Source organism: Pinus tabuliformis, chromosome 6 (assembly GCF_031772625.1).
Source record: "Pinus tabuliformis cultivar Carrire ecotype Pingquan chromosome 6, CPIR1, whole genome shotgun sequence".
In the NCBI taxonomy this organism is placed as follows: Eukaryota; Viridiplantae; Streptophyta; class Pinopsida; order Pinales; family Pinaceae; genus Pinus; species Pinus tabuliformis.
This window is the reverse complement of record NC_142292.1, coordinates 1,700,257,175-1,700,284,204: the sequence shown is the minus strand read 5'-3', so window position 1 is coordinate 1,700,284,204 and position 27,030 is coordinate 1,700,257,175. Positions and strand designations below refer to the sequence as shown.

The 27,030-nt window shown below is 43.0% G+C and overlaps 1 protein-coding gene across 1 annotated transcript in view; it reads right to left on the bottom strand.

Moving 5' to 3' along the window:
• Window positions 1–20,936, bottom strand: part of LOC149265535 (uncharacterized) — a 70,250-nt gene extending 49,314 nt beyond the window's left edge. The window contains exon 1 of the mRNA XM_089404603.1: window positions 20,700–20,936. Coding sequence (XP_089260729.1) covers window positions 20,700–20,936 — 237 coding nt within the window. The remainder of the gene's footprint in view (window positions 1–20,699) is intronic.
• Between the last annotated feature and the right edge of the window lie 6,094 nt (window positions 20,937–27,030).

The following is a 27,030-nucleotide window of genomic DNA, read 5'->3' as shown; positions in this document are numbered from 1 at the left end:
CTCCGGAGGCTAACGCAGACCCATTTAGGGTGACGCATGGCCAGTGCTAGGCAGAGAGAGGAAGACGCAGTCCAGAGAGAGGCTGACGCTAGGGTTTCTCGGGTAGATTGGAGCTGAGGAACTGCCGAAGGGTTTAACCGGGGTTTCAGCTGAGACATTTGTCTCAGATTGAGAGGTACTACTGCCAAGGACATTTTCTGTTGGGTAAGCTAGATTTGGCACTCGGATTGTACTCTGAAATTGCTTAATACAAAAACCCTCAGATAGCTGCATCGGTTTTCCTGCATTGGATTTTCCCGGGGACATTGGTCTAAAAATAACGATGTCATTTTGTGTGTTTGTTTCTGTTTCCTTCAGTTGATGATCTGTAATATGTTAAGCATGAACTAGTGTTTATTTTCATTATTTACATAATAAATAACTTGTTAAGTAATGGAACAAGTAGGTAGGAATAAGTGCATGGAGGGTTTCTAATTGGTAGACTTAGAAACTTCAACATGGTATCAGAGCGTGGTTGCAGATCATAGGAGAACTGAGGACATCAGCCGAGCGGAGCAATAGTAGCAGAAAACAGCTGTCCCGAGTGACAGAAGTTGTTTCTAGCAGAGCAGCAACAAGGGAAGGGTGACGCAGTGCCTGCGTCATCAAGGGTGAGCCAGGAAGAGGCAGCGCAGAGGCTAAGGGAGGCAAAGGGAGACTCACGCAGAGCCACGCAGAAGCTAGGAGGGCTGACACAGTTGGCTGAGGAGGTCGAGTTGTTGGTGTTGGGATTGCGCAAAGCCTAGGAGCTCTCACCTTCAGGTTGCTAGGGTTTAGGAGGCTGTGGGAAAGTTGCAGAGTGGATCTGGTGAGGTACTGTAGTCAGAACAATACCTAACAGGCAAGGCCAAGAGGTGGGAGTTGCTACCAAGGGTTTCTAGCCGAGAAATCCGAATCAGTGGTGCGGTTGCATAGACAATCAGAGTAGGGGGCATCTCGACATCGGCAGAAGGATTTTCAGGAGGGAAATCGAGACTCGGAGGGAGTCACATCGAGAACTTCCAAAAGGAAAGTAGAAGAGCATCATGGCACTACACGGAGTAAGAGACCAAGACAGACTGGACGGAGTGTCAAACTTCGTAGTCTGGAAGGCTAGAATCTTATCCGTACTTGACAGAAATCATGTCAAGCACTTCGCCTTGAAGACGATAGCTATCCTAGTCGACCCAGCTGAGAACGACAAGTACGAGGAGGCAATGGCGAGGGCCAAGATCATCATCCTTGATGGGGTCAAAGACCATGTAGTACCACACATTGTCGAGAAGGAAATGAAAAACAAGATGTGGGAGGCCCTAAAGAAATTGTACCAGCATACTTATGTGCAGAGAAGAATGTTACTAGAAAATCAGCTGAGGTCATATCAGATGAAGAAGGGAGAACTGATTGACACGTTCCTTGGAGGACTGAATGAGATCTCAGATGAGTTGACTTCCATAGAAGCCACGTCGGATCAGGAATTGATGGTGAGGACATCCCTGAATGCAGTCTCAGAAGATTGGAAGGTATTTGTCCAAAGTATACTGGACAGAGGGACACTTCCACCTTGGGATGAGATGTGGGTGGCTCTTCACCAAGAAGAGATCAGATGGCAGACAAAGGCAGGAAGCAACAGTAAGGGGACCAGAGTCAAAAAGCAAGAGGAGGAAGATGTTGCCCTAGCATCTGAGGGAAAGCAAGAAAAGCGGAAGAAGAAGGATCTCTCCAAAATCAAGTGCTTCCAGTGTGGGGAGTTGGGTCATTATGCGACCCAGTGTTCAAGGAAGAAGAGTAGGGAAGAGTATTCCAAGACTAAGGCAGTGCCTGCAAGGGCAGAGAAGGAAGTGGAGACAAACGATGACTGTGCCATGAGTGTACACGCACCACTTGAGCGGAGGTGGGGAGACATCGAGCTGCAGTCAGGCGAACTACAAGCAATGAGGGGCAGGATCCTCGAGGTACCCAACCTCTTGGATTAGACCTTGTTACGGGAGCCCCGAAGAGGAGTAGCAGGATTGGCCGATGTGGGTAGAGACAGATGCGGATGAAGCGGCAAAGAGAGCTACAGTGTAGGATTCCTAGGACAATGCGAGGCCAGTAGGTTGCAGCAGTACAAGAGGCACGGGAGTGTTGCACCAGTGCAGGATGGATGGCACAAAGAGGGGTACAACGGTGCGAGATGCAGGGAGTTGTTGCAGTTGTGCAGAGGTCAGAGAGGGAGCACTTATCAGCGGCAAAGGGAGCTTCAGCATCAGGAGGGTCTCTATCCGAACAGAGAGGTCAGAGTTGGGAGATCAATTACTTACTTCTCAGTAACTGAGTTGCAGTGCAGCAATGGGCAGCACGATGCACCATGATGAGAGGAGTTGCAGTGTGGATGCAGTGTTGGGAGAAAGGACCACCAACAGCACATATGTAGAGGGAGTTGTCGTAGAGATGCAGCAGTGGCAGTGGCAAAACCATGGGAAATAGTGCAGAGGATGGTGGGCAGCAGGCCTAGCATCAACACAGGGACTGATGCCGGATGGTCAGAGTAATATTCAGTGAGGAGTATTGCTAGAGCACAATCCTCGCTAAGAGGGAGTGTTGATTTGTGGTAGCATCAGATGTGCTTTAGCCACGAAATTTGGTGGAGAGATTGGGGCACATGAGATCTCCAATACCCAGAAAGGGTTTGGGCAGATTCTAAATAGTTTGGGAGATATTAAAATAATTAATATTTTTAATGGAGTCCCTAAGTCTAAACTCAGAGAAATTAAAATATTAATGTGCATTAATATAAAACTGTGTTAGAATGGTCCAAAAGACATGGATCAAGCCAGATCTAATCTTAGCCGTTGATTAGGGACTTAATCTCGACCGTTGTTAAGGTATGGTATGTTCTATGCTTAGAGCAGTTTACTTTTTTTATTATTATTATCCACATGTTAGCAATCACATGTACAGTAAGTAAAGTGCAGATAGAACATTAAACGATCGACAGAAAACAAGCCAAGACAAGAGACACAAGATGTGGCGGCTAGCTAGGGACAAACCCAAATATGGGGAAACCCTTTGATCAAATCTTCCTTTATCTTCAATAATTCAGCAGAGAGAAATAGTACATAAATCTGATTTACATCAGCAGCAGCAAACCCTAGATCAGCCCTAAACTAGGGCAGACAATATCTTGCAAACCGACCGTCGGATTGGCTTGATTCTTTCACCAAAAAATGCGGCCTTCTGAGGAGAGTCAGTTCCACCTACAACGCAGTTCTGAGAGAGAGTTTGATGGTCAACAATGGTCAAACTTCCGATCTGCAGTTGCAGCCCTAAATCTATGTCCTTCCTTCCACACATGTGAGAGAAGAGTCTCTTTCTGCGCGGTAGGGGAAGAGTCTCTTTTCTGCGCAGGAGAGAGAGAGAGAGAGATGTGTGTGTCCAAATGAGGAAAATACCTCCTGTATTTGTATACAAATGTTGATGATGAATAGATGCGTCTGTTGGGCTTCTGAGCCTACATGAGTTGCTAGTTGGCTTGATAATTATTCCATAATCAAAATAAATTCATATCTCCATAAATACTTATCGGAATCGGATGATCTTTAGATCAATCCTACACCTCTCGATGAGAGGAATCTAATAAAAATATTATCAGCCATGAATAAGATGACCCTCATGGAGTTTGGCCCTAGTTTCCAATTTTAACACTCCCTCTCAACTAGGGAGAACTCCATCAGCAATTCGTCTGTCGGTCGCTACTATTCATCCATCAAATGCACTACACTGTATAGCTTGACCTCTGCTCTGCTCTGCTCTATTATGCCTGCTCTGCTCTGTTCTGTTCTACCCTGTTCTGATCTGCTATGTTCTACTTTGCTCTGCTTTGTTTTGTCCGAATTATGAAGAATAAGAAATGATTGAGGATGTATCATACCATCCTCCACTGGCTCAAAGTCAGTCTCAGAGTGTGTACCACTGGTCCCAAACCAGTGTTCAACCGACCCGAAGTTAGTGTCATAGTGGGTACAACTCCTACCACTAGTCACAGACGAGTATCATTGATCCCAGACCAATGAAGGTCATCCTAGCATAGGGAGTACGGTAGATACAGCAATGCATCCATCAGTACTACTATGGTCCCTATCCTCATTTCCCTGCTCATTGATCAGATGAGAGGTACTTCCCATGAGTCCCAGACTGCATGGGTAAGATGCCTCGACAGGAGAACTAATCAATCCTATCCACAGGAGAGCGAATCACCCTGTCCCACAAGAGAGCGAATCATCTTGTCAAGTGGATGCCACGGAGAACTAATCATCCTGGCCCACAAGAGAGCGAATCATCCTGTTCCACAATTGCCATGGAGAACACATCATCCAGGCCTCACAGGGGAACTAATCATCCTGCTACACAATTGTCATGGAGAACACATCATCGAGACCTCACAGGAGAACTGATCATCCTGTTACATAGTCGCCACGAGGTGTCACAGGGAAAGTTTTGATCCTTTTACCCTATAGGCGTACACCACCAAGGGATGGTGAGTCACCCTGTGGTCATATGTTGCTCCAAGAAGTACCCCGCGCCCCCCTGAAGTTCCCAGAGCTCAATACATCATACAGGACCCTCATTAGATGGTCTTTGAATGACACCAAGTCGTTCTCTAAAAGTCAGGAATTTGACCTTCCCTAGGGGCTTTGTTAGAATGTCGGTGACCTGTTCATCTGTACCGATATGTTGGAGCCTTATTGCTCCTCGTTGCACCATATCTCGAATATAGTGGTACCTGATATGGATATTCTTGGAGCGATCATGAAATACAGGATTCTCTGACAAACAAATCCCACTCTAGTTGTCACATAGGATCACGGTGGTATCCAATGTAAATCCAAACAGCTCACTGAAGAGCTTTCGCAACCAGATTGCCTCACAAGAGGCCATGCTAGCAGCAATATACTCTGCTTCGGCGGTGCTCAAAGCCACCGACTTTTGCTTCTTGCTCATCTAGGATATCAAAGCAGATCCCAAGGAGAAACAACACCCGGAAGTGCTTTTATGGTCCACCACATTGCCTGCCCAATCAGCATCAGTGTATCCAAGTAGTCTCACATCTCCGACAGTGTATCTCAACCCATAAGTGATTGTGCCACAAAGATATCTTAATAGATTCTTGGCACCAATCCAATGTATGTGGTGAGGTTCAACCATATGTTGACTTAATGTGTTGAGTGCAAAGCATATATCTGGACGGGGGTTCACTAAGAACATTAATGCTCCGACGAGTTGCCGATACTCGGTGGCATTTCGTAAAACAGGTCCAGCAGCACTACCGCTTAACTTTTTGAAGTCAAGCTCCATCGGGGTAGTTTCGATCTTGCATTCCACCATACCAAATATTTCCAGAATCTTCACCACATATTTTCCTTAAGATAGGAAAATTTCCCCTAGCTTCTGTCAAACTTCAAGTCCTAGGAAATAGTGCATCAGTCCTAGGTCCTTCATTTCAAATTCAGAAGCCAACTCCCTCGTACATTTGTGAATGAGAAAGTCTGCACCTGTTAGGAAGAGGTCGTCCACATGCAGCACCAGTATGAGAGGTTTGTCATCTTCAACCTTAAAGTAAAGGTTAGGATTGGCTTCACTCCTAGTGAATCCCAGCTTCATCAAGTAGCTATCAATACTCTCATACCATGCTCGAGGTGCTTGCTTCAGCCCATAAAGAGCCTTCTTCAACCTACATACATGAGATTTTCGATCATAAATCTCAAATCCTTCGGGTTGCTCCACGTAGACCTCTTCTTTGATCGAACCATGCAAGAACGCGGTCTTGACATCCATCTGATGTAGGTTCCATCCTTGTGAAGCCGCAAGGGCTATGATCGAGCGGATGGTGGTATATCTGGAAACAGGTGCAAATATCTTGTCATAGTCTATACCTTCCTTCTGGGAGAAGCCACGAGCGACAAAACGAGCCTTATACTTTTCCGTACTTCCATCTGCTGCATGCTTTATCTTGTAAATCCATTTAGAAGTGACAACTGTCTTGTCCTGGGGTCTGGGAAATACTTCCTAGACATCATTCTTCATAATAGACTCATATTTTTCGGTCATAGCATCCTTCCATACTTGATGCTTGACGGCATCTGAGAATGATGAAGGCTCGTTTTGTATGATCATGCTCATGATGGTCAGCTATCCCTGATACCTATTAGGATTCTTACTTTTACGGAAGGTTCCTCGGGGTGCAGTGTGTCCTTCAACATCATCAAGTAGCCCCCTAAGCCAAGAAGGCCTCTTCCTAAAAGAGGAATGCTCAGGTGGATCAATAAGATCCATGGGTTCGTCCACATCGGGTATTGTTACATCATCTTTTTCTTTTGGTTCCCTGGTGTCAGCTTTTTGAGAGCTCCTTAAAATAGGAAGATTGTTCACCTTGCTAAGAGCCATATCTTCGTCAAAGGTGACATCATGACTAATCACGACTTCCCTTTGACCGGCTACATAGATTCTATAGCCCTTAGTATTTTCACTATAGCCCACGAAGATTCCTTTCTTTCCAGATGCACCCAATTTATTCCTTTTCTCTTTCGACACATGAAAATATACAGGGCTTCCAAAAATTCTAAAATGAGATACGTCAAATTTCTTACCGGTGAACATTTCTTTAGGAGTCTTGGAACCCAATGCTTGATGAGGGCATCAGTTTTGTACATATACGGCGGTGTTTGCAGCTTCAACCCATAGAAACTTCGACAGTCTTTGATCATGGAGCATTGCACGGACAGCTTCCACAATTGTACGATTCCTCCTTTCCGCCATACCATTTTGTTCAGGAGTATATGGTGTAGTAGTCTCCCTCTTAATGCCAGCCTCTTTACAAAAGTCATGAAACTCGTTAGATTCATATTCAATCCCATTATCAGTCCTTAAGATCTTGATCTTCTTTTCGGTTTGATTCTCGATCAAGGCTTTGAAGTGTCAAAACCAAGAGAACACTTCATCCTTCTTTTTCAAGAAGTATATCCAAGTCTTTCGAGAATAGTCATCTGTAAAAGTAAGGTAATATGAATATCCTCCCAAGGAGTTCACAGGCATCATACCAGATATGTCTAAGTGAACCAACTGTAATATATCAGAGGTCTTGCTTTGGCTTGAGGGGAATAGTCCCCTTTTGAGCTTTCCTTCGGCACATCCCGAACATACACCTTCTTTCTCTACTCGGAATTCGGGCATCCCTGTCACCATTTGTCTTACATAGGGTAGAGCTTTATAATGAAGGTGGGAAAACCTCTAATGCCAAAGTTCGGACTAAAGAGATCTGTCACAAGACATGACACCTAGCGGACTTCCACCGACCTAATATAATGAATCAACTCGAAACCCAAGAGTAAAGGCATCTTTAACATTGTTTTTCCATACACGTACCTTGCCATTGTTGAAGGTCACCTTGTAGCCTTTGTCTTCCATTGCCGAGATGGACACCAGGTTCTTTTTGAGGTCAAGTACATATAATACATCCTATAAGTGGATTGTATTACCTTGATTCAATTTAAGAGAGACATTGCCTACACCTTTCACGAGATATTTCATATTATCTCCAAAGACAATTTCCAGGTTAGCTTCTTTCTCTATCAAATTATAGAGAACTTCTTTGTAACCAGTGAAGTGCCTTGAGGCACCACTATCAATAAGCCAATTTCCCAGTGAGTCCGAAGGAGCAGAGGTAGATAGAGCAGCTGGTAGATAATATCCCTCCTGTTTATTGTCAATAGTGTTAGATTCATACCTGGAATTTCTAGCCTTCTTGAATGGTTGTCCTCTTCCTTGATTTCCAGCACTCCTTTAACCTCTACTATTAGATTTGCCATTCCTTTGATTGCCATGAGAGGGATTTTGATCGTCGTCCTGGTGAGAGTTCCTTCTATCAGGGCATTCCCTTGCATAGTGACCTGCTTTATCGCAAATGTAACATCGTCCTTTTCTTCCACCCTTAGGTCCAACCTTTCTTCTTGATTTAGTCCCAGAATTATTTCTTTTCTCAGCATGAGAAGAAAAGGCAGCAGGAGGACCTTTAGGCATGGGCATTTCTTTCTCTTCTATCCTTGTTTCTTCTTGAATGCATCTTGCCATTAATTCCTCGAAACCAGGAATTACGTTATTGTTGAGAAGAGTAGTCCTGAACACGTACCATTCGGATAGTAATCCTCCAAGGGTTGAGAGTGCCATTTCCCTATCAGTGATAATTTCTCCAATAGATAGGAGATCGTTCTTGATCTCGGTGATTCTTAGGAAATATGGTTGCATGCTCTCATCTTTGCCCTTCTTAATTTCCTTCAGCTTATTTCTAAGAAACAAAACTTGATTTGCATCATTAAATTTAAATAAACTCACCAGTCTATCGTAGATTTCCTTGGAGGTGTTCAGGTTGGAGATGTAGGCCACCAAGCGCTTCTCGATAGAGTCCCAAATGATCTTCTTTGTTTTGACTTCACCGGTTTTCCATTTGTTCATGGCAGCAGTGGGTGCATTTGATGGAGGCTCAATAATATTACCTCTCACATGGTCCAACACTCCTTGATCTTCTAAGGTTAGATTGAGAGACATCTTCCATCCGTGATAGTCAGACTTCTCACAGAGCTTGTCTTCGACAGGGAAGAGTGTTGAGGACCCCATAGTTCTTTTAGTATAGCCTTGCCAATCTTCTCTTCGGTGATTGCTCTTGCTCTTGGTCGGGCTTTGTCTTCACCTCAACTCCGATACCATGTTAAGTTATGGTATGTTCTATGCTTAGAACAATTTACTTCTTTTTATTATTATTATACAGTAAGTAAAGTGCAGATAGAACATTAAACGATCGACAGAAAACAAGCCAAGACAAGAGACACAAGATCTGGCGACTAGCCAAGGACAAACCCCAATATGGGGAAACCCTTTGATCAAATCTTCCTTTATCTTCAATAATTCAGCAGAGAGAAATAGTACATAAATCTGATTTACATCAGCAGCAGCAAACCCTAGATCAGACCTAAACTAGGGCAAACAATACCTTGCAAACCGACCGTCGGATCGACTTGATTCTTTCACCAAAAAATGCGGCCTTCTAAGGAGAGTCAGTTCCACCTACAACGTAGTTCTGAGAGAGAGTCTGATGGTCAACACTGGTCAAACTTCCGATCTGTAGTTGTAGCCCTAAATCTGCATCCTTCCTTCCACACGTGTGAGAGAAGAGTCTCTTTCTGCGCAGTAGGAGAAGAGCCTCTTTTCTACACAGAAGAGAGAGAGAGATGTGATGAGATGTGTGTCTCCAAATGAGGAAAAGGCCTCCTGTATTTATATACAAATGTTGATGATGAATAGATGCGTCTGTTGGGCTTCTGAGCCTACATGAGTTGTTGGTCGGCTTGATAATTATTCCATAATCAAAATAAATTCATATCTCCATAAATACTTATCGAAATTGGATGATCTTTAGATCAATCCTACACCTCTCGACGAGAGGAATCTAATAAAAATATTATCAGCCATGAATAAGATGACCTACATGGAGTTTGGCCCTAGTTGCCAATTTTAACAATAAAACTGTGGTAGAATGGTCCAAAAGACATGGATCAAGCTAGATCTAATCTTAGCCGTTGATTAGGGACTTAATCTCGGCCGTTGATATGTCAACGAGAAAAGTATAAGAGGGGGCGTGAGGGTCACTTGGAGAACACACCAGATGATCAGTCATTCTATTCTCTAGAGTGGGGTTTGCTAACAGAGATAGAATCAATGATCGGAGTTGCAGTTGAGGGGCAATGAGTACAGAGAGACAGAGAGGCAGAGATAGTGCCAGGAGATCAGCGCAGGATGCAGGGAGAGTGACACAGTAGCAGCCAGGGCTCACACATGACCACACAAAGGCAACTAGGAGCTGCGCAATGCTTCAAAGAGGCCAATGTTGCTGACGCAGAGGGCCAGAAGGCTGACGCAGGGCCTCCTGAGGCTGACGCAGACCCATTCAGGGTGACGCAGGGCCAGCGCTGGGCAAAGAGAGGCTGACGCAGTGCAGAGAGAGGTTGACGTTGGGGTTTCTGCGACAAATTGGAGATGAGGAACAGTCGGAGGGTTTATCTGGGGTTTCAGCCGAGACATTTGTCTCAGACTGAGAGGTACTACTGCCAAGGGAAATCTCTGTTGGGTAAACTGGATTTGGCACCCAGATTGTACTCTGAAATTGCTTAATAGGAAAACCCTCAAATAGCTGCACAGGTTTTCCCACATTGGGGTTTTCCGTGGAAATTGGTCCAAAACTAACGGTGTCATTTTGTGTGTTTGTTTCTGTTTCCTTCAGTTGATGATCTGTAATATGTTGAGCATGCACTAGTGTTTATTTTTAGTATTTACATTGTAAATAACTTGTTAAGTAACTGAACAAGTAGGTAGGAATAAATAAGATAAAGTGCATGGAGGGTTTCTAAGTAGACTTAGAAATCTCAACACCCTTCTTTATGCCAAAGGGTATCTCTTGTAACATCTTTAAAACCTTGTAATTTTCTTAAGAAGGCATCCTGGTTTTGTAATCCTTCTTCAAAAATTTCTAAAGACATCTCACTCACTATCATAAGAAAGACTTCTCTGTAACGTTTCAATAAAAGATTCATCCTTTTCTGAGGGAGCTTTTGTGACATTTTATCTATTGTAGCTACTAGAAATTATTCTTCTAACTGAAAATTTAATTATACAGTTTATTTGCTACGACAAACAATGAATAAAATCACAATTGTAATTTTCACAATAAAAAATACTACGGAAAATAAAATACTGGAAACTGAGAAATTCTAGCACACACACAAGAATTTTGACACGGTTATTTTTGGAAAATAGTCCCCAGAAAAACCTAATGCGGGAAAACCAGTGCACCAGATGCGGGTTTTATTATTATTCTTCAGCAGGAATTCTGAGTACAATTATTTAGATGCCCAATTGGCGATCTAATCTAAGGAAAATACTGAAAAAATCTAGTGAGGAATTTTCTCTCACCCCATAGCTATTTTCCACCTCTGAAATTACCTCCCCACCCTCTGCGCAGAGCCTCCTACGTCACCCTCTGCGTAGAGCTTATGCTGGCCCTTGAGAATTTCGGCCTTCCTTCTTTTGCCTTTTCTGGAGACTGGAAGCCTTCCCCCCAGAACACTTTTGCCCTCCTCTACCATCTGCTACTCACCCTCTGGCTTTATCTTCTCTGTTGAGTTATTGCTACTAAGAAAATTGAACTGTCTGCGCATATGAGTATCTGCATTGGTGGACTCCATCACCACATCGATCTCCTCTTATAATCCATTGTGGGAGCACCAAAGACCAAGATTAAAACTTAATCAATGGCTAAGATCATCTCTGGATTGATCCATGCGAATTTCTAGATGATTCTCACCTTATCTCAATTAATACAGATTAATTAACCATATTCCCTAAGTTTAGAATTAGAAAATATTTAAAAAATGGTTAATAATCTAATTGAGATACTTCTAGGCAGAATTTCTAGAAATGATTCTGGGTTTTGGAGATCTCATGTATTCTAGCCTCTCCACCAAATTTCGTGGCTAGAACACATCCGATGCTACAAAAACTAACACTCCCTCTTAGAGAGGAATGTGTTCTAATGCTACTGCCCACCAACCACTGCACAACTCTAATATATGCTGCAGCTATGTTGCTGCTGACACTGCCATACTGCTACCAACATTGCATATTCACTGTAGCTCCCGCTCATTTGTTGTTGCTGCAACTGAAAATCATCCAAGGTAATATGTCTCTGCTACTGAAACGGGTTCTCCACCATACCCACCTGTTCTGGGAAATAGACGAACTTAGCTCTTCCTAAAGCTTTCGTGAATATATCTGCAACCTGCACTTCCGTGGGAACATACTGTAGATGGAATGCTCCACGTTGTACACAATCTCTAATGAAATGCCATCAAATATCTCTGTGTTTCGACCTGTCATGAAACATTGGGTTCTCAGAGAGCTTTATGCAACTCTAATTATCACAGAAGACACTAGTCACCTCCATCTTCTCCCTGAACAAGCTCACTAGTAACTTCTGAAGCCATATAGCTTCAGACGTAGTTGTGCTTGTTGCCATATACTCTACTTCTACAGAGCTCAGTGCTACTAACTTTTGCTTCCTGCTACACCAAGAAACCATTCCTGATCCAACACTGAAGCAGTACCCAAAGGTACTTTTCCTTTCCACTGAACTGCTTGCCCAATCCGCATCTATAAATCTACATAATCTGACATCAAATCCTCGGGTATATCTTAACCCATACTTAATTGTGCCTCCTTGCTACCCAATGTACCCTCTTCAGTTCTACCATGCACTGACTAAGGGTGTTGGCCTCGTATTGATATTGATTTTGGTCAACTTAGACCCAGGCAAAACCCCTTCAATCTTCTCCAGGGAAAACCTGTTAGAGAGCTCTTCAAATTTATTTATCTTTCAAGTTCAGGAAAAATACATTTGCAGACAAAACAAAACAACAATACAACTTATCTCTTCATCCCAAAACTCCTTGAAAACCATGCCCACTTTGCCTCTATTTCTGTGTCCACTTGAAGCTAAAAATATGTACTGTACGGATTGCATATAGACTGTACATATTTTTTTTCAAAAATTCTCTCGAATGGCGTGCAACTCACAGCATTCAATGATGTTCGTACTGTACCTTCTACTATCTTCTATGCCTCGATTTTCGTGCCCATCTTTTCCCAAAAATCACTCCTTCAATTTTCTACAACAAATTTCTCCTTTAGAACTTTTCTCCAGCTCTTAGCCTCCTTTCTCCAATCTGCTCATGAAAAATGAATGCAATCTCTCTTTTCTTTCCCCCTTTTGTTTCCCTAAATGACTTTTGGACAAACTTAAGATCTAATGGCTCAAATTCATTTACATCAAGGGATGAGAATAAATGTGCATTTAATTCTCACTTTCTATTTTTTAACTCACCCATTAAATAAAGTACCCACATTGTACTTTATGTCTAAAGACACTTTTCACTTTTTAATTTAGCATTGACTTTACCACTTATAAAGTCACTTTCACTTTATAAAGTCACACTTAAGAAAAGAATTATTTTGGACACTTTTCCCTAGTTAGAGACTAACCCATGGGAAACCACTTGTCCAAGGTACATTAAAAATCAACACTCTCTCTTACCAAGGAAAGTGTTTCTCACCACACCCACTTGTCCCTGAAGTGGACATGCTTGCCTCTTAGCAAGGACTTCATGAGAACATCGACCACCTACTCATCTGTTGATATATACTCCAACTTCACTACCCCCTTTTGAACATAGTCCCTGATGAAATGATATCTGATGTCAATGTGTTTTGACCTGTCATGAGACACTGGATTCTCCGTGATTTTAATGCAACTTTGGTTATCACAGTGAATAACCATCGGTCTCAACTACTGATCAAATAGGCCATACAACAACTTGCGGAGCCAAATGACCTCACAACTAGCCTGGCTAGCAGCCATATACTCAGCCTCAGAAGAGCTCACAGCAACTGACTTTTGCTTTCAACTAAACCACAACACAACTGCCAAACCCAATCCGAAGCAACACCCTGAAGTGTTTTTCCTATCAGAAGCACACCCTGTCCAATCTAAATCTTTGTAACCTGCCAACCTCACTCCATCTCCCCGCCTATAGTTCAAACAATAATGAACAATCCCTTGCACGTAGCGAAGAATGTGCTTTGCAGCTACCCAGTGCACCCTGGGCTCAACCATGAACTGGCTAAGTGTGTTCACTACAAAGCATATATTTGGCCTAATGTTGACCAGGTACATCAGGACCCAATAACTTGCCTATATAATGTGTGATCCACCAAACTAGAATCTGAAGCATGAATCTTCTTCCAGTTAGTGATCATAGGTGTAGACATGGATCGACAATCTGCCATGTGGAATCTGCTCAATACATCCACAACATACTGTCCCTGCCCCATAAAGATATGCCCCTCCTCCTGCCACACCTCAAGCCCCAAAAAGTAATGCATCAACCCAATGTCTTTCATCTCGAACTCCATGGCAAGATCCTCCTTGCAACCACTAATTAGTCTGTCTGCCCCAATAATGAACAAGTCATCAACATACAACATAAGAATGAGCGGATCATCCCCTACAACAATGTAGTATAGGTTTGGATCTGCATCATGCTTCATGAAACCCATCTGCTGCAAGTATCAATGCTCGAATACTAAGCTCTCGGAGCTTGCTTAAGTCCGTAGAGTTCTCACCTCAACCGGCATAAATGGGTCTCCTGTTGAAGTTTCTAAGTCTACTTAGTTAGAAACCCTCCATGCACTTCATTTGATTTATTCCTACCTACTTGTTCAGTTACTTAACAAGTTATTTACAATGTAAATAGTGAAAATAAACACTAATTCCTTATCAACATATTACAGATCATCAACTGAAGGAAACAGAAACAAGCAGGAAAACCGCTGCAGCTATCTGAGGGTTTTCTTATTAAGCAATTTCAGAGTACAATCTGAGTGCCAAATCTGGCTTACACAACAGAGAAAGCGCTTGGCAATAATACCTCTCAGTCTGAGACAAATGTCCCAGCTGAAACCCCGGATAAACCCTCTGGCAGTTCCTCAGCTCCAATCTGCCCCAAAAACCCCAGCGTCAGCCTCTCTCTGCCCAGCGTTGGCCCTACGTCACCCTGAATGGGTCTGCATCAGCCTCAGGAGGCCCTGCCTCAGCCTTTTGGCCCTCTGCGTCAGCAATGCTGGCCTCTCTGAAGCACTGCACAGCTCCTGGCTACCTCTGTGTGGCCCTGCGTGAGCCTTGGCTACTACTGTGTCACTCTCTCTAGCTCCTGCGTTGATCTTCTGGGACTATCTCTACCTCTTTGTCTCTCTGTACTCACTGCCCCTCAGCTGCAACTCCGATCACTGATTCTATCTCTCTTAGCAAACCCCTCTCTAGAGAATAGAATGACTAATCATCTGGTGTGTTCTCCAAGGGAGCCTCAAGCCACCTTTTATACTTTTCTCGTTGACATATCAACGGCCGAGATTCAGTCCCTAATCAACGGCTACGATTAGATCTGGCTCGATCCATGTCTTTTGGACCATTCTAACACAGTTTTATATTAATCCACATTAATATTTTAATTTCCCTAATTTTAGACTTAGGGACTCCATTAAAAATATTAATTATTTTAATATCTCCCACACTGTTTAGAATCTACCCAAATCCTTTCTAGGCATTGGAGATCTCATGTGCCCCAACCTCTCGACCAAATTTCGTGGCTAGAGCACATCCGATGCTACCACAAATCAACACTCCCTCTTAGCGAAGACTATGATCTAGCAATACTCCTCACTGAGAAGTTTCTAAGTCTACTTAGTTAGACACCCTCCATGCACTTTATCTGATTTATTCCTACCTACTTGTTCAGTTACTTAATAAGTTATTTGCAATGTAAATATTGAAAATAAACACTAGTGCATGCTCAATATATTATAGATCATCAACTGAAGGAAACAGAAACAAGCACACAAAATGACACCGTTATTTTTGGACCAATGTCCCCAGAAAAACCCAATGTGGGAAAACCGATGCAACTATCTAAGGGTTTTCTTATTTAGCAATTTCAGAGTACAATCTGGGTTCCAAATCCGGCTTACCCAACAAAGAATTCCCTTGGCAGTAGTACCTCTCAGTCTGAGACAAATGTCCCAACTGAAACCCCGGATAAACCTTCCCGCAGTTCCTCAGCTCCAATCTACCATAGAAACCCCAACATTAGCCTCTCTTTAGACTGTGTCAGCCTCTCTCTGCCCAGCGTTGGCCCTACGTGACCCTGAATGGGTCTGCGTTAGCCTTAAGAAGCCCTGCGTCAGCCTTTTGGCCCTCTGCGTCAGCAACGCTGGCCTCTCTGAAGCACTGTGCAACTCCTGGCTGCCTCTGCGTGGCCCTGCATGAGCCCTAGCTGCTACTGCATCACTCTCTCTGGCTCCTGCATTGATCTCCCAACACAATCTCTGCATCTCTGTCTCTCTATACTCATTGCCTCTCAACTGCAACTTCGATCACTGATTCTATCTCTCTTAGCAAACCCCGCTCTAGAGAATAGAATGACTGATCATTTGGTGTGTTCTCCAAGTGACCCTCAAGCCCCCTTTCATACTTTTATCGTTGACATATCAACGACCGAGATTAAGTCCCTAATCAACGAATAAGATTAGATCTGGCTTGATCCATGTGTTTTGGACCATTCTAACACAATTTTATATTAGTCCACATTAATATTTTAATTTCCCTAATTTTAGACTTAGGGACTCCATTAAAAATATTAATTATTTTAATATCTCCCAAACTGTTTAGAATCTGCCCAAACCCTTTCTAGGCATTGGAGATCTCATGTGCCCCAACCTCTCCACCAAATTTCGTGGCTAGAGCACATCCGATGCTACCACAAATCAACACTCCCTCTTAGCGAAGACTATGATCTAGCAATACTCCTCACTGAGAAGTTTCTAAGTCTACTTAGTTAGACACCCTCCATGCACTTTATCTGATTTATTCCTACCTACTTGTTCAATTACTTAATAAGTTATTTGCAATGTAAATATTGAAAATAAACACTAGTGCATGCTCAATATATTATAGATCATCAACTGAAGGAAACAGAAACAAGCACACAAAATGACACCGTTATTTTTGGACCAATGTCCCCAGAAAAACCCAATGTGGGAAAACCGATGCAACTATCTAAGGGTTTTCTTATTTAGCAATTTCAGAGTACAATCTGGGTTCCAAATCCGGCTTACCCAACAAAGAATGCCCTTGGCAGTAGTACCTCTCAGTCTGAGACAAATGTCCCAACTGAAACCCCGGATAAACCTTTCCGCAGTTCCTCAGCTCCAATCTACCATAGAAACCCCAACATTAGCCTCTCTTTAGACTGTGTCAGCCTCTCTCTGCCCAGCGTTGGCCCTACGTGACCCTGAATGGGTCTGCGTTAGCCTTAAGAAGCCCTGCGTCAGCCTTTTGGCCCTCTGCGTCAACAACGCTGGCCTCTCTGAAGCACTGTGCAACTCCTGGCTGCCTCTGCGTGGCCCTGCATGAGCCCTAGCTGCTACTGCATCACTCTCTCTGGCTCCTGCATTGATCTCCCAACACGATCTCTACATCTCTGTCTCTCTATACTCATTGCCTCTCAACTGCAACTTCGATCACTGATTCTATCTCTCTTAGCAAACCCCGCTCTAGAGAATAGAATGACTGATCATCTGGTGTGTTCTCCAAGTGACCCTCAAGCCCCCTTTTATACTTTTATCGTTGACATATCAACGACCGAGATTAAGTCCCTAATCAACGACTAAGATTAGATCTGGCTTGATCCATGTGTTTTGGACCATTCTAACACAATTTTATATTAATCCACATTAATATTTTAATTTCCCTAATTTTAGACTTAGGGACTCCATTAAAAATATTAATTATTTTAATATCTCCCAAACTGTTTAGAATCTGCCCAAACCCTTTCTAGGCATTGGAGATCTCATGTGCCCCAACCTCTCCACCAAATTTCGTGGCTAGAGCACATCCAATGCTACCACAAATCAACACTCCCTCTTAGCGAGAACTATGATCTAACAATACTCCTCACTGAGAAGTTTCTAAGTCTACTTACTTAGAAACCCTCCATGCACTTTATCTAATTTATTCCTACCTACTTGTTCAGTTACTTAACAAGTTATTTACAATGTAAATACTAAAAATAAACACTAGTGCATGCTCAACATATTACAGATCATCAACTGAAGGAAATAGAAACAAGCACACAAAATGACACCGTTATTTTTGGACCAATGTCCCCGGAAAAACCCAATGCGAGAAAATCAGTGCAGCTATCTGAGGTTTTCTTATTTAGCAATTTCATAGTACAATCTGGGTGCCAAATCCATCTTACCCAACAGAGAATGCCCTTGGCAGTAATACCTCTCAGCCTGAGACAAATGTCCCGGCTGAAACCCCGATAAACACTCCAGCAGTTCCTTAGCTCCAATCTGCCCCAGAAACCCCAACGTTAGCCTCTCTCTGGACTACGTCAGCCTCTCTCTGCCCAGTGTTGGCCCTACATCACCCTGAATGGGTCTGCGTTAGCCTCAAGAGGACCTGTGTCAGCGTTCTGGCCCTTTGCGTCAGCAATGCTGGCCTCTCTGAAGCACTACGCAGCTCCTGGCTGCCTCTGCATGGCCCTATGTGAGCCCTGGCTGTTACTATGTCATGCACTGTTCTCTCAGCACTATCTCTGCCTCTCTGTTTCTCTGTACTCACTGCCCCTAAGCTGCAACTCCGATAACTAATTCTATCTCTCTTAGCAAACCTCTCTCTAGAGAATAGAATGACTGATTATCTGGTGTGTTCTCCAAGTGACCCTCAAGCCCCCTCTTATACTTTTCTCATTGACATATCAATTGTCACGCCCCTACACCTGCGATAGTCTTTCAACCGCTTATAGCGAGGTGCGGCACCACCGAACGCTTTCTTTTCACCAATACTCACCTTCGTGGACTACGCCTAATTCACTTGTCCTTACTTAGTTTGTTTTTCGCAACCAAGTAAAAATGAATTATCCTTTATACTTAATGAAGCCCATACTCATTCATTATCCATATGCAATTAACCAAGAACATCAACAATTGCAAACAAGTATAAAGGGAGGGGCAACTCCCGAACAGTCTGCCCAACAATATATTATAACAGTTTCTTCAATAGTACATCATCAAGTATACTTGGCAAAACTCCAAGTCTATACTTAGAATAATTTTACAATCAAGGCATAGAACAGCCTTTACAATACTTGTGCCAACTTCACACGGTAGGAGGGTGCTCACCCGAGACACCTAGAACTCCACCTTAAGCTCTGCACAAATCTGCAACTATACCGCACCTCGAACACCCTTGTTCAACCTACGACTTACTCCCGGTAAACTGCGCACTTCACAAGTGGAGCGCATGAGATATGCGCACTCCTCTTTTCTGCGCACTTCTTTACCCCTTGTCCAATGCGTAGGAGAAAGTGCGAGTTGATTGCCTGTCCTCCAAATGAACTTGCGTCCTCCAATATATACACAAGTCTTGGTTAACGTATGGGGTGTGCACGCCTTAAGGCCGACCCCCAAACATATGATAACATGCCCATTGGATGACTCTTGCAAGTCGGCTTGCAAGTCATTACACCAACGCATATATATCGTATCCTCTCCAAGTGTTGTCGCATATGTTTATCCTTCGTCGCATTTTCGTCGCATGTGGAGCGCCCGCTCGTCGCAAGTCCGCACGCCCGTCGCACCAATGCGTGCCCGCTGTGCCCACGCGCCTGTCGCACCCGACGCCCAATCGCCCGAGTTTGCGAAGACCTTACATCCTCCTCCACCTGAAATCGTTGTCGTCCTCGACAACATACCATCTCGGTAACCATCCACCAAGATCATCATCAACCATGATGTCAACTCCTCCACATAAGGCAAACATCCCTGCAACATATGTAGAACTCCATCTCCATCATGTCTCACCTTAGTGACTAACTGCCACCAAGATAACCATACCAAGGTATACACCTCTACGGTATGTCCTCCATCAGATATCATCTCGATCCATGATCATCGACCCCTTTGCCACAATCTCCACTGCAACATCTCGTGTCGAACTCATCATGTGTCACCATGTGAACCTCTGTCATGATACTCCAACAAACGCCAACACATCTCTGTACACTACTAGTCCCCATGTTTGAACTAGTCGGGTGATCAGTCCAACTGTCACGCTCAAACCATGAGAATGCACATCCTCATGCCACCATCAGTCGGTTCTCAAAACATCTTGTCACATCCTGAACTCGATCAAGAATCCATCCATATAAGTAAACCATGCTCAGGTCCATGAAGTAGTCCTCATCTCATCTGCAACATGCTCCATATAGTCAACCTGATGTCCATGACTCTAGTTGTCCATGATGTCCAATTCATGTAGACCCCATCTCAACCTCTGGTCATCTGCATCCAAGTCTGCACCTGTCATAAAGAAGCCTCCTCTAAGGCCCCTTGTAAAGTTGATGTGGTTCCTTCCTGCCAAGGCCTCCACACCAACCTTCCTCCAAGGTTATCTATAGAGAAAGGAGGGCCAGGAAGTTTCCTCCCTGACTCTCATCCACCCATGTGTCAGATTGATGTTGTGTCCTCAAGTATCTATGCACAGCTTCAATCTCCTCACATGTACATCCAAGCTCACCTAGCTTGTTCTTTGTCAACTGAAAGTCATATATGCCCATAGCATACCTGCAAAATTCCACTATCCCAGCAGGATCTCTACCTTCATAATCCTCATCAACCACTGCCTTTGAAGTAGCACTCGAGCTCCCTTCACTTGTAGCTCCATTGTGAAGATCATCAGTAGAAGATGCTTCCAACAAGTGTCTCCATGTTCGTGAGGTCCTCTTCTCACTTCCTTCATTCTTCTTTCCAGCTCTTGCAACGAAGTCAACAAGCTTCCTTTCCTTCGTTGTTTGAGTCACACTCCCAAGTCCTCTTTGCTCCACATCCTCATGCTTCACATTTGGGTCTTTGGGATACAAAGTCATAGAAGCCATCCTTGGTCTATACCCCAAGCAACTCCTTATATTCATCGGTACCATCATGGTCTCCCCTCCAGCTGTGATCAAGAGAATGTCCCGGCTCACCATTGGTATGGATTGTGCAAGCTCCATAAATTCCAGTCCCAACACCATAGAATGATCATCCATGTCCACAACTCTCAAATCCAACTTCCCGAACCATGATCCTACTTTCACCTGAGTGTTCTTCAACACACCATCAACAGCTCTAATGGTGGAGTTGACTGCTTTGAAATCACTCCATTCCCTCTCCATCTTTGCTTTCTTCCCAAAAGACTTTGCTGCCTTCCTGCTTACAAAGCTATGAGTAGCCCCCGTATCCACCAAAGCTGCAAATCTCTTGCCCTTGACGGTCACCTGCACAAAACTTAGCTTCAAGGAACCATCTCCCTTTGTTGGCTTTGTCTTGCGCCTTACATCAGCAACCTTCTTCAAGAATTCGGCCTCAGAAGTGTCAATTGGCTCATGCTCCACCTTGACATTCCTCTTAAGGTATTTCACCTCCTTGCTTGGCTCTTCTAAGCAACTCGATCCTGGTCCAGCTTGACTTCCTTCAAACTTGTCCTTCATCGCATCTTGCTCAAGTGCACCAACCAAGTGCCCACTGACCAAGTTCATAGAACTAAACTTCCGAATGTCCTCTGGATGCTCTCGGTAGTGAGTTCCCAACCTGTCAATGTAGTCGAGCTCTTCCTGCTCAATCACAACAACCTTCTTACCAAGAAGCTTCTTCTTTATCTCTTCCTCAATTTGCTTGATTTCGGCTTCCACTCTGGCACTTTCCTTCCTCAACCGGGCTCTTTCATCAAAGAGCTCTTGAAGACCAAGACCACTTCGTTGGATCTCCTCATCAAGTTCATTGAGTTCAACATCTGTCGTACTTCCGCATTGGCTCTTGAGTTCTTCAAGTTCCTTCTTTAGTTCCGAACAGCTCTCTCGAATCTTCATGTTCTCAGCCCTCATCGCAACCCAGTTAGAACTCCATCGACTCATATGTTCCAACACTTCGTACCGGAGAGCTTCAACCGCATTATGGCTGGATTCACCTTCATCCACCATTACTGCCTTTTCAGCCTTCTCCATGTTCACCAAGTCACCTGCAACCCTGCTCAAACCGAGTCTTGAAACAACCTTCAAATGCTTCAACACCTGAACCTCTTCAAGTCTCAATATCATCTGTCATCAATTCCAAACCTTCACGAGCAAACCTTGCTCTGATACCAATTGTCAAGTTGTGTATCAGCTTCAACATACACCAGCTCCAACCGAGCTCTGATACCAACTTCACTTCGATGAAGTTGTGTAGCAGCTTCAATACCCGAATCAGCTGCTCTGATACCACCTGTCACGCCCCTACACCAGCGGTAGTCTTTCAACCGCTTATAGCGAGGTGCGGCACCACCGAACGCTTTCTTTTCACCAATACTCACCTTCGTGGACTATGCCTAATTCACTTGTCCTTACTTAGTTTGTTTTTCGCAACCAAGTAAAATGCATTTATCCTTTATACTTAATGAAGCCCATACTCATTCATTATCCATATGCAATTAACCAAGAACATCAACAATTGCAAACAAGTATAAAGGGAGGGGCAACTCCCGAACAGTCTGCCCAACAATATATTATAACAGTTTCTTCAATAGTACATCATCAAGTATACTTGGCAAAACTCCAAGTCTATACTTAGAATAATTTTACAATCAAGGCATAGAACAGCCTTTACAATACGTGTGCCAACTTCACACGGTAGGAGGGTGCTCACCCGAGACACCTGAACTCCACCTTAAGCTCTGCACAAATCTGCAACTATACCGCACCTCGAACACCCTTGTTCAACCTACGACTTACTCCCGGTAGACTGCGCACTTCACAAGTGGAGCGCATGAAATATGCGCGCTCCTCTTTTCTGCGCACTTCTTTACCCCTTGTCCAATGTGTAGGAGAAAGTGCGAGTTGATTGCCTTTTCTCCAAATGAACTTGCGTCCTCCAATATATACACAAGTCTTGGTTAACGTATGGGGTGTGCACGCCTTAAGGCCGACCCCCAAACATATGATAACATGCCCATTGGATGACTCTTGCAAGTCGGCTTGCAAGTCATTACACCAACGCATATATATCGTATCCTCTCCAAGTGTTGTCGCATATGTTTATCCTTCGTCGCATTCGTCGCATAGTGGCGCCCGCTCGTCGCAAGTCCGCACGCCCGTCGCACCAACGCGTGCCCGCGCGCCCGTCGCACCCAACGCCCAATCGCCCGAGTTTGCGAAGACCTTACATCAATGGTCGAGATTAAGTCCCTAATCAACAGCTAAGATTAGATCTGGATTGATCCATGTCTTTTGGACCATTCTAACACAGTTTTATATTAATCCACATTAATATTTTAATTTCCCTAAGTTTAGATTTAGGGACTCTATTAAAAATATTAATTATTTTAATATCTCCCAAACTGTTTAGAATCTGCCCAAACCATTTCTAGGTATTGGAGATCTCATGTGCCCCAACCTCCCCACCAAATTTCGTGGCTAGAGCACATTGATGCTACCACAAATTAACACTCCCTCTTAGTGAGGATTGTGCTCTAGAAATACTCCTCACTGAGTATTACAATGGAGGTGGGAAAAATTTCTTGCATAGGCGGTATTGAAACAACTAAAAAGGCCGCAAAAAAGAGAGTTGTAAGAAGAGATTTTTGGTAATTCAAGGCCAAGCATGTGGTTATGATTTGCAAGGTATAAGTTCTCATGGGAAAAGGGAGAATGAACTCAAAGAACCCTCTAAGGAGATACAGGCTACCAAGCCTAAGCTTTCCAAGATATGTACAGAATCAATGAGCTCAGACAATTCTAATTTCAGTGATGGAATGTTTGTTGTGAATCAATTAGAGATACATGCATAGCAGGAGGATACAAAATGAAAGGAAAGTGAGGACAAAGATAAGGAACGAAGAACTTTGAACTATGCTTTGATCTTATGTGCTCACAATCAGAACTACATGGATTGGTTGTAGGACAAAAGCTGAGCCTCCAATATTCTATGTCCCTGCAAAACCTTCAGATAATTGTGCTAAATTACTTGTATAGCAAAAACAATAAATGATGTTTTAGAACAAATTGAATGGGATATGTCTATGCAATTTGGGTTGGTCAACACAAGTAAGAGGTTTCTGCACAGGTTGGCTCAACTGTCATGTCATCCCTTTAACTAAGAGGGGTGTCCCTTCACAATAGTGTCAAACCACTATAAATTGGCATAGCACCTGCTCACTTCATTATCCACTCGATCAAGCACAAGAAGATTCGAATCTGAGGCAAGAGGCTAATCAAGGAAGGAAGACAAGACTGTGTTTGGTACTTTTCTATTGGGCAAATTCTTCATGTTTGTGAATTCTTGGATTATTTGAACAGGCCAACTCTCGGCTTCTTGAACAGACATCCTGAAGCTCTCGGTCTAGGTACATTTAAGACCTATTAGGACCTATGACCTTGACAGCTCGAACCTGTGACTTGGTGACAACTCGGACCTATGGAGATTAATGATTTCAGCTGTGTAAAGAAGGTTAAGTTCTATATTTTTCGGCCCTCTGAAAGGTTCTTTTCAGACCTCAATTTTCGGCCCTTTCTGTGGAGAATTTCAGCCCTTTTCTGCGGAGACAGAACCTCAGTAACTTCGGGCCCCTATCATCTGTTCAGGCCTTGGTTCTGTGCAAAAAATCGGCTTGTACCCTGTAAGAAGAGCTTGGTTCTAAAGCTAAGATAAACCTCATACTTCGACCCCTTTTGTGCCTCTATGCAGAGACAATTTTTGAACAAAACTTGGTTGCTCTATGGAGTAGATTTCGGTTTATTGGATCAAATTTTGTTGAGGATACTTACTAGTTTGGAGTAGACTTACCAGAGCAGCTGAAAGCATACTTCAAGAGAACAAACCTCCGCCCAGTTGCAAGAGCAGCAAATCTTGATTTTGACCTTGACTAGAAGAGCAGACCTTGGATTGTAGAACAACAAGCCCTGTCATATTATAGACCATTTTAGAGTTGGTTTGAGATCATTGTTTGAGCACTACTAGAGCATTGTTGAAGACATTTTTTCTTGTAGAAGCAGCTTCTAGAATAATTGTTTTACAGACCTCATTGAAGATCTCTTTGTTGCAAAATTGGAGCATATATTGAGTTGACAGTTGAGAGCATTCAAGAAGGCATTAATAGAGCATTTTGGGAATTTCGTTGAAGTAGTCATCTATAAAGAAGCGGTTTTGTTGAAGCCCTAATGAAGTAGCTTTAAAGAAGATTGTTTGTGCAGACATGAAGAGTCTTGGAGACACATACTAGGCTTGTTGGAGTTGACCTTGATGAACTAGCCCCTAAAGTATTTTGGAGACTATTTGAGGCATTTCTTGAAGAAGATATTGGAGTTATTTTCAGGACTTGTTGAAGAAGATATTGGAAGTCTTGAAGCAACACTAAATCCACCTTGAAGAACTGAAGCAAATTAAGAGGGTTGAAACCCTAGAGGATTAGAGTCCCCACACAAGATTGGAACCTTGTGAAAAACCAAGTCAAAGCCTGATATTTTGGAGAGGATTGGAGTCCTCAAGTAGACCAAGTTGCAGCTTGGTATAGTATAGGTTAGAGCCTGGTTTGAATTTGAAGGTTGGAGTCTTTGTCTAGGGTTGGAGCCTTGAAGGAATTATAAGTGTTTTTGTATAAATTGGAACTTGAATTGTTGTAAAAGAGGATTGAAGTCCTTGTCATTCTTATTGATAAAATTATACTTTTATCGTACATCCTGTGTTTTGTTTTTACTAAGTAATCTTAACTGGTATAAGATAACAATTGTAAAATAAATACTGATTCACGCCCCCTCTTAATATTTCCAACAATTAGTATCAGAGTCAATACCTTCAAGCACATCCTGAAATATTGGAAGAATGTCCTTCAACAGCATGCTTAAAAATTAAAGCTTCCACTGGCTACTTATACTTGTGTGAAAACTAGAGATGATGATTCTCCAAGATTCATCTCTACAGTGGAGGTGGGTAATGATCCAGGTCGATATTAGTGTCCACCCACCTATTCCACCTAAACCTCCCGCTGGTTTCATCAGTTTCCTTGATTATAGCATAATTTACTATTTTTAGCAGTTTTTTGGGTCATGAACTTCCGAAGCTATTTTGACCCCTAAACTGTGTTATTTTGAGGTCTGCAAATATTGTAGCACTCAGAGATACCTTTCTAACTAAGTTGCAGGAAATGTGGCCCTAGGGGTCGTTTCCTCCCGGGAAACGAAACGAAACCCGGAAACGCGTACCGTACGGCCTGGAAACGCATTTCTGGCCGTACTGCCATGTTTCCTGAAACGGAAACGTGGCAGTACGGCCGGAAACGCGTTTCCAGGCCGTACGAGCCACGTTTCCCCAAATTTATGTGTTGTTTTTTAAATTTTTTTTTTTTAATTTGTTTTTAAATTTTTTTTAGGTTTCCGGGATGTTCTAGAAACCTATTCTAAAGTTATAAAAGAGCAGTTTGTGACTTGTCTCTATAGTTCTTGCAGCCTTATAGTTTTTATTGTACTTGCAGCCTCATATACTAATATAAATAAAGGCTGATTTTGGATTTTCCTATATTTTTATTTTCATTATGTGATCATTCATGACTCATGAGTAAATGTGATGTAAATTTAATCTTAATGTTTAAATGTAATAAATTATAATCATATAATGTAAATGTATCATTCATGCTTTATGATTGCAGATATATATAATAATAATTTTTAAATATTTTTAATATATATATATATATATATTATTATATATATTCGCGTTTCCCCGTTTCCAAAATTTGGGGAGGTCGCGTTTCGTTTCGCTTCCCGTTTCGGAAACTCGTTTCCGTTTCCCCGTTTCGTGCAACTTAGCTTTCTAACAAGGTATCGTACGCACCAAACGGAGACCATATGACCAAGTCTAAACCCCGAGAAGTTGGTTGTCCAACTAATCTCGGTGACGCCCACAAACTCTTGGCGTTCCATCTCCTAGGATTAGGGTTTTGGCTGTTTAGGGTTTCCCCTTCTTGTTAAATAATAAAAAGGCCCTTGAGCCTCATTGTAACACAGCTCAGAGGCATGTAGCCACCACATCTCTTCTCAGAGATAAGTAACCATTGCACGAGCTAGTTCATTTCCATTCTGTATGTAAACATTTTTCAGTTCTTTGATATTAATGAAATGAAGATTTATTTATGTTGCATCTCTGTGTTTATGTTTATATCTATATTCTATTTCATTCCTACATAAGTCTGGATCAAGAAGAATTTCCAGCACAGGTGGTATTGCAGCAACTAAAAATGTT